The sequence below is a fragment of the Malus sylvestris genome, chromosome 2 (assembly GCF_916048215.2).
Source record: "Malus sylvestris chromosome 2, drMalSylv7.2, whole genome shotgun sequence".
Classification (NCBI taxonomy): Eukaryota; Viridiplantae; Streptophyta; class Magnoliopsida; order Rosales; family Rosaceae; genus Malus; species Malus sylvestris.
The window spans coordinates 30,208,924-30,227,148 of record NC_062261.1 but is presented as its reverse complement, the minus strand read 5'-3'; the positions used below and the strand labels follow the sequence as shown (position 1 = coordinate 30,227,148).

Sequence of the window (18,225 nt, the reverse complement as noted above, 5' to 3'; positions counted from 1 at the left end):
CGTCCATTTTGTTCAAACGAGGCACTCCGAGCCTCCTTGTGACCTCCTTAAGCTCACTGTGAGCTTTGTTTAACCTAAAACACGGCCATATTAAAGTTTATGAACAGTGTCATTACACGGGGACTTTAGAACTAGGTTTCTCGAAATGGAACTTACCTTAAACTTATACCCCCGTGCTCGTGAAGTTCCCAAGATCACGAAGATGATCTTAGATTGGACGTTGGTGCACGTTTGTGATTGTTCTTGGTTCTTGCAGTGTATACGAGGGTAAGAGAGAGAATGAGAGTAAGAGAGAGGGAGTGTTTCTGAAATGAAGAAAGAGAGAGAGAGTGACTAGGGAGATGAGAGACAACAAAAACGGGTTTTGGGGAGGGATTTAGGGGGTAGGACCCCACCCTAAGTCCAAACACAAATTAAATTAACACATACTAATATAATTCTAACCCTAGTTTAGGAAGTTTTTAGGTAAAACAAACACCAAAATTACGTACCTTAATCCCGTTTAAGGGCGTTTCCGTAATTTCACGTCATCGGAATTAAAATTCCGGGACGGGCTGTGACAGATTTTAATGTGAAATCTACACTCTTATTCTTTAGGGTAAATTACATTTTCATACCTCAGGTTTGGGATATATTTCAATTTCTTATAACATCTTTAAAACATTCCACTTTCATACCTTAAGTACTATTTTATTTCAAAATAATACCTCTGTTAGACCATCTCCAATGGTGGCTTATAACCTAAATTTCCCCTTTTTCCCCCTCCAAATCCACTCCAACCCAAAACCTAAACCAAACCTAAAACCTAAAACTTAAAATAAAGGCAAATACCGGTCACAAATTTAGCCCACAAATTGAAGTGGGACCCATGGACGAGACTGAAAACTATGTTGTAAAGCCCAAACGCCCAGACACACTTCCTCAACGCGCAGACGCGCAAGTCATTCAGCCGAGGTGGACCCCACCCACGTGGGTGTGTCCCCCGGCGTGTCAGAATATGTCTGTAGCCAACGGCTACTTTTCTCCATCGCACGACTGTGGTAATTTGACCGTTGGTTAATCCAACGGTCCACATTCAAATGTTTTTTTTTAATTTTATATTTATATATTTATTGAATCCAACGGCTTATATTGAATATAATCAAATCTAACGGTAAAAAAAAGATCTAACGGTCCAAATTTAAATCCAACGGCTAAAATAATTTTAAAAAAATATTTAACTTAAAATTCAACCAAAAAATATTAAGTTTATGTGGTTATCATGATTTTCATGTATTGATTTAGTGATTTTTCAAAATTTATCGGAATTTAAATATTTTTAGGGTAAAATGTTCATAAAATTAATTTAGGATAGTTTACATAATTTTTTTTTAAAGTTATTTTAAAAAAAAAATAGCCTTAATTCATTTTTTGATAATCTCGAGCTAAAATTTTAGGCCAAAAGGGTTAGAGTAGAAAAACTATTTCTGGGCTAAAACCTAAATTTTATGGGCTAAATATTTTTAGGTTTTAGGTCGCCATTGGAGATGGTCTTACATTTTCCATCCATTGATCTGTTAAATGCTGACTTGACTGCCAAATGTTTGCCACGTGGTAAATAAAATAATTTTTTAATTTATAAAAAAAAAAACCTGAATTTTTTCAAAAATAAAAATTGAAACCCACATCTACAAGAAGAAGAAGAAGAAGAAGAAGAAGAAGAAGAAGAAGAAGAAGAAGAAGAAGAAGAAGAAGAAGAAGAAGAAGAAGAAGAAGCTGGGTCGGGGTGGGCGGAGGGCCCCGGGGGGGATGGGGGGGAGGAAGTGGGGTTCTAGGTTCTTCTTCTTCTTCTTCTGGGTCGCTGGGGGGAGGGACAATATTTTTTTTCTTTCTTCCTCCTCATTCTTCTGGGTTGTTGGGGGGAGGGGGGAGGGACAATTTATTTATTTATTTTTCTTTCTTCCTCCATCTTCTTCTTCTTCTAGGTCACTGGTGTTTAGGGGGGGGGGGGTGAGGGGGGGGAGGGACATATTTTTTTTCTTTTTTCTTTTATTCCTCCCTCTTCTTCTTCTTCTGGGTCGTTTTTTTTTTTTTGGGGGGGGGGGGACAATTTTTTCTTTTGAGGGACAATTTTTTCTTTTTCTTTTTCTTTCTTCCTCCCTCTTCTTCTTCTTCTTGTAGATGTGGTTTTTTTTTTATTTGAGAAAATTCAGGTTTTTAAAAAAAAAATTAAAAAGTATTTTATTTGTCACGTGGCAGACATTTGGCAGCCATATATGTGGCAGCCTCATCATCATTTAACAGATCAATTGATGGAAAATGTAATTCATGTATTATTTTGAAATAAAATAGTATTTAAGGTATGAAAGTGAAATGTTTTAAAGATGTTGTAAGAAATTGAAATAGACCCCAAACTTGAGGTATGAAAGTGTAATTTACCCTATTCTTTATGTGTCAGTAAGCACAATAAATCCATGAATTAGAATAAGGATTTGGATCCTCTCCTGAGCCCAAGGAGAGGATCCTCCTGACCAAGGACTGTGGACCGTTTGATGAAAATCCAACGGCTACAAACAGGAGGATTCTTTTAAAGTTATAATAATTATAACCGTTAGATGAAAATCCAACGATCCACAGTTCTTGGTTAGGAGGATCCTCTCCTTGAGCTCAAGAGAGGATGCAAATCCTTAGAATAAAGGGAGTTTTAACGAAAAGCCCACGGTACTGTTCACTTTAACGAAAAACCATATTTTTTCACTAAAAAGTCAAACTTGGTACTATTCACTTTACCCTTTATTTTGTCCTTATCATTAAAACTCAAAGTTTTTAAGTCATTTTCATTAGTTTTCCTTAGAATGAAACCAGTACTCATATTGTAATGAACGCAAAGAATTAAAAAATGGAAGTTATTCAAATACACGATTGTAGGAATGTTTCAATTTCACCCTACAGTTTAGTAGGCATTCAAGAGAAATATTAATGAAACCCGGCCACGCGTATACTGACGACAAAACTACTATTTTTTTTTTTAAGGAACAACTGGTGGTAAGACACGGTTATCCATCATTTAAGAGTCGGGAAGACTCACAATGACATTTCAGCCTACCCTAGCCACAAGTCTGGCTTCCACATTAGCAACGAATTTCGAACCCGAGACTTCTAATTTTCTTTTTAATTTGAAAAAAAACCTTATAATCCGACTTTTACCATTTGAATTAAGTCGCACAATAAACTAGACATATTATAACGTCCAAGGTTACATTTCATGTGTGTGTGCGCACATGAAAAAGAAGACTGATTGAGTGTTCTTCTTTGCTTCACACTGCCAAGCATGCACGAGGAAGAGTACTGAATCAAACTATCCAAATCTTAATCTGCACATGCATACTCTAATTATTAAGGTTATTAGTGTTTCTTATTTTTTTTCTTCAAAGATAGCAGGTTCAAGGTTCTAAAAGTCGCTAGGCGCTAGTCGGGCGGCGGGCTGGGGCCTAGCGCCTAGGCGGCTAGGCGGGGCCTAGGCGGGAGCCTAGGCGGACTAGGCGGATTTAAGTAAATCTATCATATTTCAGGTAAATAAGTGTCTGCTTCTACTTGAAATATATATAATTTCATCATAAACTACAAAATAGAATGCATATATATCATGAAGTATTGGAACATAATGAAAACATGTGAAATAAGGATATAATGTTTGTTCATTCAAGTATGCAACAAGTCTCTTACAATTTATTGGAAAAAAACAAAATGCAAAATGAAAGTTATGTATTTTCTGTCTAAGTGAGTTGCAATCTAGGCGGGTCTAGGCGGGTGCTTAGGTGGTCTAGGCGGTGGGCTGGGGCCTAGGCATTAATCGGGGCGGTGGGCTGGGGCCTAGGCGGCGTTAGGCGGGGATTTTTAGAACAGTGAGCAGGTTACGGGGGTAGTTAGCAGTTTTATTGAAATTCTGCGAAACAATGTTTATTGAAATTCTGTGAACAAAATATACCATTTTTTAAAATGAAATGATAGCTGTTTTATTGAGTCAAGAAGGATAGCACAATCTTTTAGGAGAACAACAGTAATACCAAATGTTTTAGAACTCGTTTGGATGTACTTTTAAAATTATTGAAATCGCTTTTGGTGAAAATATTTTTATAATCATTCTTTAGTAAAGATGAAAGTAAAATCCTCAAAAATCACTTAAATTTTAGGACTTAAAAGGATTGCATTTAGCAGCAGTGTTATTAGTTATTACAATACAAGGATTTATTATTATTGAGTGTATCCGATACACCATCCGGATATTACTGCTAGCTAATTTTGCATGCTTAAATTGATTCTTTCCCCGTACGAATTCAAAGTTGCACCAACTCATCCACCAGCCCCTCTATCTCTCGATCATCTCTTTTTTCGATGTCGTCTCTCAGTTCCATTGCCTTTCTTCTCACAACCTACCCAGTATTGTTTTCCATCACATCTTTGATCACCTTTGCTACCTCTTCTCGTTGCAAACCTCCTCCTCTTCCTGTTTTCTTGACCTCCACACCAACACCCAACTCCTCTACTAGTCTGGCGTTATATGGCTGGTCAAGATCCATAGGCATGGCTATAATTGGAACACCAAACTTCATGCTCTCCAGCACAGAGCTCCATCCACAATGGCTCAGAAATCCACCGACGCTAGAATTCTGCAATATCTTTGTCTGTGGTGTGTTAGATGAAACACAAACCAAGAACACAAGTAATATGAATTACTGTGATCAAAACACAAACAGATGTTCATTAAACTAGTGTACGGAGAAGATCATATCTGCAGATGAACTCGAAGAAGCAGCCATGTCCAAGTTTCGCTGTAAGGTTGCAGTGCACCTTCTCCTCTCCTCAGTAATTGGTTTTACTCTTAACTAATAATAGGTCTTAGTCCGGAATCGAGCATATCAACTGTGGAAGTAGAGGCCACTATATATATACACAACATAATTCTTGCCAAATCCCATAAGGATTCCCCTATTAGAATCCTTATAGGAAACTAATCCCTTAAATAGTAGTCCAGTGTAATATGGATTACAAAATCCATTCCCAATAAGACTTCCCATTCAATCTCAAGACCAATAACTAAGTTCATAGATTCATACTTATACTCATATTCTTATATTCTCCCACTTGAGCAAGTATGAACCAAGTAAACTAGTTCTATCAAGATTTACCATAGAATAATCACCAAGCCTTTTGAGTAACATCATAAACAATCTATTTGTACATATCAAAACATAGAATCAAAAGCTTACACTCACAACCAACATGTAACTGATGCCCTCAGATTACTTATGTTCAATATGCACTTATAACATTATGATCCAACTGACATCAGTGGACCTAAATATCCACTCCCACTATTCGTCAACTTAATTCGAAACAATTAAGTCTAACAGATTGTAAAACTATCAACTAGTAATTCATTCCAATATAATGAATTACCAATATATGAATTCAACCAACTGCTCAAGTCAAAGCACAAAGATTCTCAAAGCATCAAACTGAATCCAAAACATATATATATATATATATATATCATACCAATCAATTACAAAAATTGAATCTCTTGTTTGTACCATACTTAGGGCATCCGTATTTAGATCTCGTATAAATACTCGGGGGACTCAAATGTAATTATGTAATAAATGAAGGGGCAAATATGTAATAAGTGAGGAGCCCTTATTCTATAAAAGGACTCCTCACTCTTCTCATTAAGGGAGAAGGCTTAGGCCATAGGAAGAGAGAAAATAGGCTAGAGAGCACACTGCCTCTAGCCTTCTTGTATATTCACCATTCAAAGTGAAACAATATCAACATCAGTATAGACGTAGCCTAAACATTGGGGTGAACCACGATACATCTTGTGTTCTTTACTTTCTTGCAGATTCACGGTCAGATTTACGTTGTTCCAAGACCCTCCGGTTTTGTGCATCAACATTTGGCGCCGTCTGTGGGAAACGATATGAAAAGTTGTGTCGGTTCTCTTTCATTTTTTTTACCTCCACCGTGAATCTGCACAACCGAATAACCCAGAACCTCCCTCTTTGGACTTTTCCAGAAAACCTTCGCAGACTCTGTGCAGCTTAAAAACCCTCTAAAAACCCATTTTTCTTTCTCTCGAATCTTCCGCCCCATTTTTCTCCTAAAAAAAAAACTGCCCAATTTAAAGACAGAGACAAAGAGCCCAAAACCTACTTTCGGGTTTTTTCCAGAAAACCTTCCTCAAACTCTCTTTCCTCTCAGTTCATCGCAAGCAACATTCCCATGGCTCTCCGAGCTCTCATGGCCAGGAAAGCCCTCCGATCAGGGTTCCAGAGCGAGCCCAGAACCCTTGCCCATTCTTGCGGCCTGCAGACCTTCTTGCTGCCCAACCTTCCCTACGACTATGGCGCTCTGGAGCTTGCAATCAGCGGCGAGATCATGGAGCTCCACCACAAAAAGCACTACGTCCTCCACCACAACTACAACTATTATTCGCACCACCCCGTGATGAAGAATCTCTTGCTCCGTCGGTGACTTTTCTTCTGCATACCCGACACGTGGTTGCTCCCGATCGAGGACGGGTTTCTATGGATGGTCGTAATGTTGCAGTCGCTGAGATCGGGGCAGAACGTGGGCTGTAAGATCTTCTGGGCGCTGCTTCTTGTTTACATTGCAGTCTTCATAGCTGTTTCATGTTCTTCATCAGAAGCAGCTGCCCCAACAAGATGTTGACACTTCAGATGTCCTAGAGAGGATTAAAGATTCACTTCTTCCATTCAGTGGAGCCTTCAATGAGAAAACGTCTAACAGCCCATATTAGTTTCACTCCAGCAGCACTACTTTGAACACGAGGAAGCTTGACGAGGTTCCGGAGGCTAGGCCAGTCAATCGTGGACGTCGGTTCGTGGTCAAGGACAAAGCCCTTGTTGACGAGATAGCTAAAAGGGAAGGACTAAATCTATGGCAAGAAATGTTTCTAACTCTAGCTTCATTATCCTACAAGGGTCCTATTCAAGCTGAGTTAGTCTCCATGACGCTAAGGTGGCTTCCTGAAGATATTACTGTTCACAATGAAGATTTGGAATGAGATCAGAGAAGGCTATTGCTGCGGGGGCTGACCCAATCTTTACATGAGATTTTGCCTTTATTATACACTTTACTAGAGAGGCACTTCGGAGCTACGTTGAGTGAAGCAGGTAAACAACAATTCGACCTTGTAAAGCAGCATGGGTGGGCAGAGAATGAGCGGGGAGATCAAGAAAAGCAAATGGGTGGTGTCAGAAAGGTTTTCACTTTGGCTCAAGTCTTGAAGCACTCATGAATCAGATAAGAACTGGTGCAAAGTTCCTACTACACCGCACCAAGGTTCCCCACTCCACTTTCTGTTGGATCAGAAAATGCCACCAACTTTTGAAAATAAAAAAAACTTTCATCATGCATGTTCCTACTTTTCTGAAAAAGCCACGGGAACATAGCATGCCAAAAAAAAAAAAGGCAAAATGTCGGCAAGCCCAAAATAATAGGCTAGAATGTTATGTGGATGGTGAAGGCCCATATGCCCTTATCATCAACTAGGTGATCAAAAATACGTCTAGTACTCCAAAATTATTCGACAGCCTGCCGTTATTTTCACCGACCAGGTGATCAAAAGTACGTCTAGTACTCCAAAAATTATTCGGCAGCCTGCCGCTATTATCACCAACCTGGTGATCAAAAGTACGTCCAGTATTCCAAAATTATTCGGCAGCGTGCCACTATTATCACCCACTAGGTGATCAAAAGTACGTCCAGTACTCCAAAATTATACATGAGCATCACTCATGTCAATCATACATAAACATTCATGAGCATCACTCATGTCAATCATACATAAACATTCATGACCATCATTCATGTCAACATTCATGAGCATCACTCATGTCAACATTCATGAGCATCACTCATGTCAATCAACATAAACATTCATGAGCATCACTCATGTCTATTAGCTTCAAAAACTTCATTTACAGAGCTCCAGCTTCAAAGCTTCACTTTCAAAGCCTCAACTGTAAAACTTCACTTGCAAAGCCTCACCTACAATGCTTCAGTGCAGGGTATACAAAGACCGCCTCCGAACAACCGTCACTTCGGCCCATACATGGATTGAATTTGAAGTCTCTAACCAACAGACTCTATTGACTGAAGACTTGGGGGACTACACTATGTACCATATATTGGGCTTCCGCAACTGGGCCTCATGAAAAATACTTGGGGGACTTAGCCCATTATTTATGTATTGAGGAGCAAGCCCTTATTCTATAAAAGGGACTCCCTCACCTTCAACGCCACAAGCTGAGCCAACCAAGGCAACATAAGCCATAAGCCGAGCAACCTCGCAACATGTGATACTTCTAGTTGAGCATCATTTCACATTGAGCATCGCCTCATATCGAGTATTCAGTTCAAGACGACATCTAGTTACTTCGGCTCACACATGGACTGAATTTCAAGTCTCCAGCGAAAAGACTCTCTTGGCTGAAGACTTGGGGGACTACTATTTGTATCATACTTAGGGCATCCGTATTTAGATCTCGTATAAATATTCGGGGGACTCAAATGTAATTATGTAATAAATGAAAGGACAAATATGTAATAAGTGAGGAGCCCTTATTCTATAAAAGGACTCCTCACTCTCCTCATTAACGGAGAAGGCTTAGGCCATAGGAAGAGAGAAAATAAGCTAGAGAGCACACTGCCTTTAGCCTTCTTGTATATTCACCATTCAAAGTGAAACAATATCAATATCAGTGTGGACGTAGCCCAAACATTAGGGTGAACCACAATACATCTTGTGTTCTTTACTTTCTTGCAGATTCACGGTCGGATTTACGTTGTTCCAAGACCCTCCGGTTTTGTGCATCAACATCTCTGAATGCAATAAACCTAGTAATAGAGATTTTTACTACTTATGTGAACGGGCTTAAATCTCCTATTTTACTTGCAAGAATCACAAGGTTATTGTAGTATAAACGGATTTCGGAAGGTCATCTCCACAGGGATTATTAAATAATTCGAACTAATCAGATTCCATTTAATTATTGTAAAGTAGAAATTGAAGTGATTGATTTTATAACCTAATTAAAATAAAAACGAATTTAATGAATTAAAATAAACAATCTGCAATATTAGGACTAGAGAGAAGAAAACAGTTATGAGAAAATCAAATTAAGAAAGCACTAGGGTTCCACCATCACCTAGCAATCCTATGAATTTTTACCCATTACTTATAATCTACACATACCACTTTGAAGGTTAGATTTTCCTAATTCATATTCTACTTGGAACCTCCAACATAGAACGTATATCTAACATGCAACCTGTCCGGACGTTCGGATCAAATCTAAACATGAAAGACTCATTATGCTTTATGAAAATCCCTTGAAAAACCATGCAATCCTTAAGACGTGATATTCATCCTAAGAGAAATTACAATTATTAATCACAAGAAGCCAGTGTCAATTTTAGGGAACCTTCCGACCAAAATTGCATCAAATTACTTTTCTAAAAATTCTAATGGTGATCAGGCATTAAAACAATTAGATAGTTTTTATCCCGGTGATTAACAATTCAAAGTACGCATGCAATCAATCATAAGAAATTAAATAAAAATCACATATTCATGCTAAGACTCAAGGCTTCGCCCTAGCAAAAGAAATTATTTTCGCATATTCATAATTGAAATCATAGAAATATCTCTTAAGAAAAGGATTGAAAACACCTTTAAGTAGAAAATCTTCAAAACCCTAGCCCTTCTCTCTGTCTCCAATATTGCATAAAATAAAGCGTCCATTTGATCATGTTTTGCTCCAGAGGAAGTCGGAAGTCCTATATTGAAAATACAATTCAAAGTATCAAAATTCTTCTAATATATTAACCAAAATATACTAAGATTAGGGTAAAATATATAATATAAAATCTACTCATCACCTAGCTAACAATTATACTAATTGATAATTAAACTAGCTAAACATAAACTTAACTTTAGAGAAGAACATTACTGCCACACCAGCTCTTCAAACTTCATAGTAGCAGCACTTCTCAAACTTTATTTTGCAACTGTCCTTAATGCAGTAATTGGTCTTTGTAAAATAGAATAACAAACTACTCCCACTGATCAAAAGACTCTTCACAGAAATTAACTACCTCTTTGCCATTAGCTCTTAAATAATCCTTAAACGGTTCACAATCCTTTTTTAGATGACCTCGAGTTTTGCAGAAAAAAACACTTAAGCTTGGCAGCTTTTTTAATTTTTGGTTTAAGATTGTTAGACCTTTTAGAAATATCAAATATTTTAGTAGAAGTACCAGTCTGATCAAAAGGTTTGGAGTACTTGAAATTCTTACCTGAATTATTTCCAGCATTGTTGAATTTCTTCCCCTTTCCTCCTTACACAAAATTCACAGTCTCAACATCCTTGCCTCTTTCTTGCTTTTGCTGAGTCTCCTCTTGAACACATTATGCGATGAGCTCATCTATATCCCAACTCTTGTCTTGTGTATTATAAGACATATTCAGCTGAGAGTATTTGATTGGAAGAGCCTGGAGAATCATGAAAACCAACTCTTTTTCTCCAATATTGACATCCATTGAGTTCAACTTCTCAGCAGCATCGGTCATCTTCAGTATGTGATCTCGAATTGAACCAGTATTATCAATCTTATAGGTTGTCAGTAAGGCCATGTATTGACTGATTTCAGCTTTCTGAGACTCTTTGAATTTCTTCACAATTGCACTCAAATATTCAGCAGCTAATTCATGTCTTTTGATGCCTCCACGAACTGTATCAGTCATGCCACTTTCTAGGATGGAGAGTGCCACCTTGTTGGCTCTCATCCGCCTTTCATGGTTTGCTTTCTCTGTTCTAGTACTTTGGTCTGTGATTATTGGTTTTGGAGCATCAATGGCAATGTCATACTCATTTATAGTTAACAGCAATCCAATATCACCTCTTCATTTCTTGTAATTACTTCCTCTAGTGAGGATTGGGATGTTAGCTAAGTTCAATGTCTTCAATGATACTGTAGATACTGCAAATGAAATCACAAACATGAACCAATTAGGTTCCTGATTTCCTTTTGCAGATTGCACATCATAACTTACATCAACAATTCATACATATAGACTTAACAACTAATAACTAATAAGCATATATATAAAAACTGACTTATTTAGAACTCCTGCAAATTCAGCGGAGAAATATGCAACAGTAGACAACCAAGAGATGTCTCATGCATAATGATGTAATATCAAAATAAAACGATCATCAAAATCAAAAGATCATGACTTTGCAAGATATTGGAAAATTATAGCCTTATATGTGATTGGTCATCCATTGCTTAAGAATTCCTAATTGGTAGTTTTAATTAGTTTGGATTTTTCTTTGATTTCGATATCGGTATTTCAAAACTCAAACAGAAAACCTCGATTCAAACTATGCATCAAAATAGGTATGCCAATACTGATAAATCAACATAAATCATCAAAACATACCTCCTGCAGATGAGTTTCAATTTGAAATAGCGCAGCGGAAATAATCATCCAAATTGAAAATAGTAGTTTAGAGATTTATGGATCATGTTTGTGATTTCTGTAATCGAAAAACCCCAAATTGGGGAGAGAACCCAGACCAATGATTTTGCAGGAAGTCCAGCGGAAAAGAAAAAGTTTTGGAAAAGTTTTAACGGTAATATTTTAATAACACATTTTATCGTTATTCATAAAAACCACGTACCGGAACCCCTAGTTTGATTCCTCTAGGTTGAAACATAAGGCAAATTTATTTAAGCTGCAGAACCTATTGATTATAATAACAGAATTCATAAACTTGTGATTAAGGCTCTGATACCACATGTTAGATGAAACACAAACCAAGAACAAGTAATATGAATTACTGTGATCAAAACACAAACTGATGTTCATTAAACTAATATGCGGAGAAGATCATACCTGCAGATGAACTCGAAGAAGCAGCCATGTCCAAGTTTTGCTGTAAGGTTGCAATGCACCTTCTCCTCTTTCTAGTAATTGGTTTTGCTCTTAACTAATAATAGGTCTTAGTCCGGAATCAAGCATATCAACTGTGAGAGTAGAGGCCACTATATATATACACAACATAATCCTTGCCAAATCCCATAAGAATTCCCCTATTAGAATCCTTATAGGAAACTAATCCCTTAAATAGTAGTCCAATGTAACACTACTACAAAAGGGGATATCACTGGCGTTGTAAAACCGACAAGAAACACCAATTACTGTCGGATTTTTGGTAAAAATTTGACATTAAATCGTGCAATGTTGGATAGAGGAACCGACACCAATACTATCGTCACCATAAGGGTAATGACGTCGCTTAGCCCCCTTAATTTGCCACTAAGAAGCAAAGTAATATAAAATAAAAAATGAACAACAGCGTCGCTTAAAAGCGACATCGGCTTTTACGTCGCTTATAAGCAACATGAAAATCTGATATGATGGCGGTCAAAACCGACATTAAGTAACAAATAAACTATAAAAATAGGAGTAATTAGGTTTTCATCCTTATTTTTACTACTCTATTGATTAAAACCTTATTACTTTTCAATTTTTGATCAAGGTCCTTTGTATTAATAATATCATTAATTATTTCAATAATAAAATATTTTTTATTTATAAATATATTCATTTAATATTAAAAATGTTACAATTAGTATATTTATATTTATGGCTAAATTTTTTATCATATATTTTTATTTTTAGTTTGTACCCATTTTTAATTTGCAACCCTTTTTTAATTTGTACCAATTTTCCTTTCAATTTTAATTTGTACCCATATATTAATTTCTTTTTGTGCCCATATTTTTTAAAGTTTTATTTGTATTGTACCCATATTTTTTTATTTATTTGTACCCATTTTTATTTTTGCTAAATGTACCCATTTTGAAGAATGTACCCATGTTTTGATACAATAATTTTTTGGTTATTTTTTATGAAAGTACCCATGTTTACACACACACACACACAATAGTATATTTATATTTTAATATTTTTAATCCCACAAATTATGTTTTTTATTTAAAATCTCATTAATATAAAAAACTATAAATTTTAATTTTTAATTTAAAAAATATAGTAACGTACATAGAAATAAATTATCAATTAATTTTAGGGACTTGGATCAAAAATTGAAAACCAACAAAGTTTCAGTCAAAGATTGTTCATAACTAGGGACCGCATCCAAAGTCTTCCATAAAAATATCACACTTACTGTCGGTCCAAACCGACATCACATAAGTTAAATAAATAAAATAGTCGAGATACTGTCGGTTGTAACCTACATTACCTACATCTCCATACAAATATACAATCCATACAAATTCTTGCTGCAATCTTGCAAAAGTTTTTGACGCCATAACTGAACAAGGATAATATTCATCGACAACAATTTTTTGGCATAGCCAATTGATGCTACGTAACTTCAGATCTCTAAAATAGCACCATTCAAAACGTTTGGTTCTATGCCTTTTCCTTCTAGGTATAACTCATGGAATCTATATTTAAACAGACCACAAAAGAGATAAAAATACCCTAACTTCAGTGACGTACAACTGATGTGTCACTCTTTCTCCTCTAACTAAATGCACTGCAAACATCTAACCTTCAAAGTCAATTCGAAATGAGCTGGGTTAATTTGGCATCAAAATCCTTCTCCAGTTCCACTTCTTCCTCCTAATGCCTCTGCTTCATTGCAGCTTTATCGTCATCATGAGCTTTCATCAGCATGTCCCGCTCTACCACAAATTCTTCCATCTCTTTTTCTTGAGACTTGATGAAGTTCTCAATTTCCTCCGACCTACGGCCATAAGGAGTATGGAAGAAATATAAATCAAACAAAACCAGAAGCACCACATGGGTAAAAGTATTGATCCTCTACTGGGGGCCCAACTTTCTCTGGTCTACGCATATTCTTTATCACAAATTACCTGTATTTTTGTTCCTCGGTATCTGAAGGGTTGAGATATGAGTGCTTCACCTTGTCACGTTCCTCCTGCTGCAGCCTCTCAAAATTATCTTCCTTTGCATCCCTTGATTCATGAATTATCTTGATCTGGTCTTTGAAGAATTGTTCTTGCAGATACTCTTACAAATTTCATGCCATAACTGAACAAGGATAATATTCATCGACCACAATTTTCTGGCTTTGTAACTTCATATCTCTAAAATAGGAAAGAATGAGGTAATGGGAAATAGGGAAATGAAAACACGGAAGTAATGAGAAAGAAGGGGTTTAAATATGGTTAAAAAGTTAGCGTCGATTAAGACCGACAGTTGCTGCAAGTGGCGTCGAAATAGGAAAATATTACATCGGATAAAACCGATGTTAGCCTGACAGTGTTGAAATAAGAAACCTTTGTGTCAGTTGAAACTGACATGTGCCTGACAGACTTAAGAGTCATTGCAGGTGGCCTCGAAATAGGGAAAGTTTGCGTCGGTTTGAACCGACGTGAGCCTAACAAACTTCACAGTCATTGAAGGTGGCAACGAAATAGGGAAATTTTGCGTCGGTTAAAACCAACGTATGTCTGAGAGACATGTCAGTGAATCAGTGATTGGATGTGGTGTCAAAATAAGAAAACTTTGAACGTGCCAAAAAAGTGGGAAAATTCCCGCCTAAAATATTTCAATTTATACCCCTAAAAACTGTAATAATTATATATATAAACTGTAATAATTATATATATATATATAATTAAATTTTAAAAATTGGTGACAATTGGATTGGCTTAAATATACATATCATTCAATTTCTTAAGTGTTATACGTACAAAGTAAATAAATTTAAATCTACTTAATAAATATAATGAATACAATGAATGAATTTGATCTTCAATTTAAAATATTTACACTAGTGGATACCACCAAATCTTATGTTATACTTAATGAAAATATAAATAAACTCTAAGTGTTAGCGAATCCCATTTTGATGGGATACGTATCCTACGAAACTAATTTCAATGATCTAACCGTCAAACTTGTTTATATATGCTTTGAGATCGCTTACACCAAAAAAAAAACAAACATTTAGAGATCAAGTAACGGGACAAAACTTTTCGACGGTTATAAACAAAAAATCACGATTTAACGGTTATTTTAACTCCGATTTTGATTATTTTTTATAGCTACACTCATTGATCCTATATGAATACAATGAATGAATTCGATCTTCAATTAAAATATTTACATTAGTGGATACCACAAAATCTTATGTTAAACTTAATGAAAGTATAAATAAACTCTAAGTATTAGTGAATCTATCGTTTTGATGGGATACGCATCATACGAAACTAATTTCAACGATCCAACCATCATACTTGTTTGTATATGCTTTGAGATAGCATAAGCCAAAAATTGAGAAAAACAAACATTCAGAGATCAAGTAATGGGACAAAACTTTTCGACGGTTATAAACAAAAAATTACGATTTAACGGTTATTTTAACTCTGATTTTGATGATTTTTTTACAGCTACACCCCTTGACCCTATATGAATACAATGAATGAATTCGATCTTCAATTTAAAATATTTACACTAGTGGATACCACAAAATCTTATGTTATACTTAATGAAAATATAAATAAACTCTAAGTGTTAGTGAATCTATTGTTTTGATGGGATACACATTTTACGAAACTAATTTCAACGATTCAACCGTCAAACTTGTTTATATATGCTTTGAGATTGCATACGCCAAAAATCACAAAATACAAACATTCAGAGATCAAGTAATGTGACAAAACTTTTCGACGGTTATCAACAAAAAATCACGATTTAACGGTGATTTTAACTCCGATTTTGATGATTTTTTTATAGCTACACTCCTTGACCCTATATAAATACAATGAATGAACTCGATCCTTAATTTAAAATATTTACACTAGTGGATACCACAAAATCTTATGTTATACTTAATGAAAGTATAAATAAACTCTTAAGTGTTAGTGAATCTATTGTTTTGATGGGATACGCATTCTATTAAACTAGTTTCAATAATCCAACCATAAAACATGTTTGTATATATTTCGAGATCACATATGCCAAAAATTGCAAAAAACAAACATTCAGAGATCAAGTAACGAGACAAAACTTTTCGACGATTATAAATGAAAAATCACGATTTAACGATTATTTTAACTCCGATTTTGATGATTTTTTACAGCTACACTCCTTGATCCTATATGAATACAATGAACTAATTTGATTGTCAATTTGATCCTATATGTATGAATGTTTGTTTATTAGGCTCTTATTTTCGAGTGTAGATGTAGTACTTAAACGACAAATGTGTTTTAATTTTTTGAAGTAATATTTATGTGGCAATGTGTATGTGCAAATTGAAGAAATTTTTTTTTCTTAACGGGTTATAACGGGTCGGGTCACTTTACCTAATGGGTGAGACACGATACAATCCATTAAGATAACAGGTGTTACACGAAAACGACAGACACGACCTGTTTGCCAGGCCTAGTTGTGTGCCACCTCATAAACTCATCCTTACGAAAGATGCAAGAAAGAAAGAAGAAAACACAGGGGAGAGTATATAAAGACCATCAATCTGTCACTTACAACTGACCCTGGGTTTCAAAATATTTAAAAAAAACTAAAATCTATGTCGCTCAGAACCGACACAAGCTTTAAAATATTTAAAAACAATAGTTAGTGTCGGATATAAGCGACACCAATACTTTATGTCGCTTAAAAGCCACACTATTTTTTTTTAAGCGACACCATTATATAAAAATTATTAAAATGTATGTCGGTTGTAAGCGACATTAAATGTTTACGTCGGTTAAAAGTGATATAGACAGTTTATGACACTTACAAGGGATAGTAAATTCGACGTCATGTTCAGTAGTTGTCGCAAATCTCTTATCCGCCACTATATTATATTAAAGCGACATCACCCAGTGACACAATAAGTCCATTTTGTAGTAGTGTAATATGGATTACAAAATTCATTCCCAATAAGACTTCCCATTCAATCTCAAGACCAATAACTAAGTTCATAGATTCATACTTATGCTCATATTCTTACATGGTGCCCAACCCTCCACTATCATTCCCCTCTCTCCCACCCTCTCTACAAAACCTTTTGGCAATACCTCTTTAGCCCTAGTAACTTTCTCTTCCTTAGGAAACCTAACAACCCAAATGAAACTCACTTTGCTAAGATCTAAACCATGAGCTATCTCTTCTATTTCCTCCTTGGATAAAAAGTACTCACTCCCAAAGGAAATATACACAACCGAAGATGTTTCCCGTTGGTTCAGCCATTTGATGACGTGATCTGTTTCTTCATCTTTGTCTTCTTGATCCTTAGTAGGGTCGTGGAGTAGTGGACCAAGACGCACAACCTTGCTGTCCATTAACTCATAGAGGTAATCAACATATTTTCCTTCAATCTCCCTGAATGTCTTTAACAAAATGAGGTCACAAGAGTGACCAATGGTAATAAGGAATTGCAGTGGAGGGACTCCGTCATCCTTTCTATTGTCATTTGATGAAGCTGGCGGCATCATACTATTGAACTTACTAATCTCGTAATCACGAAGATAGATTGCGGGAAACGGAAACCGGACACTAGGGCCCTTGAAAAGACGATGGAAAAGAAATGATACCGAAACAGCGCTGAAGATGAAAAATTGGATGGTGGGAATATTTTGATCCAAACCAAGAGACAGTGCCCATGGGACAACAAAATCATATATGAGAAAATCAGGGTTTAGGGTTTTTAGGATGTTGGAAAAGTAAGGGCTTGCCATTTGCAAAGCCTTTTTTAGGGTGGGCATGAGGTGGGGTGGGAGGCCATTGGTGGTGTGGTAGTGAGGTGCCAGTTCTGGAAATACATCGTGTGGAAGATGTAGTTCAACAAATTCAATGCAATGACTGTATCTTTCAGGAAGTTTTGGCTTGACGGAGTTGAGAATTACAGGCGTCGAACAAAAAAAGATATGAAAATTTCTATCGCTGAGCTTCTTGGCTAGCTCGAAGAAGGGAGAGATGTGGCCGTGAGCTAACCATGGAAGCATAACAACACTCATGATAATATTTCCATGCCTAGAATCCATTTGGAAGTCTGTATCTTGAAGTTGTTAATTGGTGGTATATATAGTACTATTCACATAGTGATGGATTAAATGCCAAAATATAAAGAGGACTCATAATAATAAAAG

The 18,225-nt window shown here is 36.1% G+C and overlaps 1 protein-coding gene across 1 annotated transcript; it reads right to left on the bottom strand.

Moving 5' to 3' along the window:
- Positions 1–4,412: 4,412 nt before the first annotated feature.
- On the bottom strand, positions 4,413–18,093 carry LOC126599724 (beta-D-glucosyl crocetin beta-1,6-glucosyltransferase-like). Its single transcript, XM_050266140.1, has 2 exons — positions 17,094–18,093; positions 4,413–4,672 (listed from the first exon to the last, which is right to left on the bottom strand). Exons 1-2 carry the CDS (start codon positions 18,091–18,093, stop codon positions 4,413–4,415), a joined length of 1,260 nt encoding a protein of 419 aa, XP_050122097.1.
- Between the last annotated feature and the right edge of the window lie 132 nt (positions 18,094–18,225).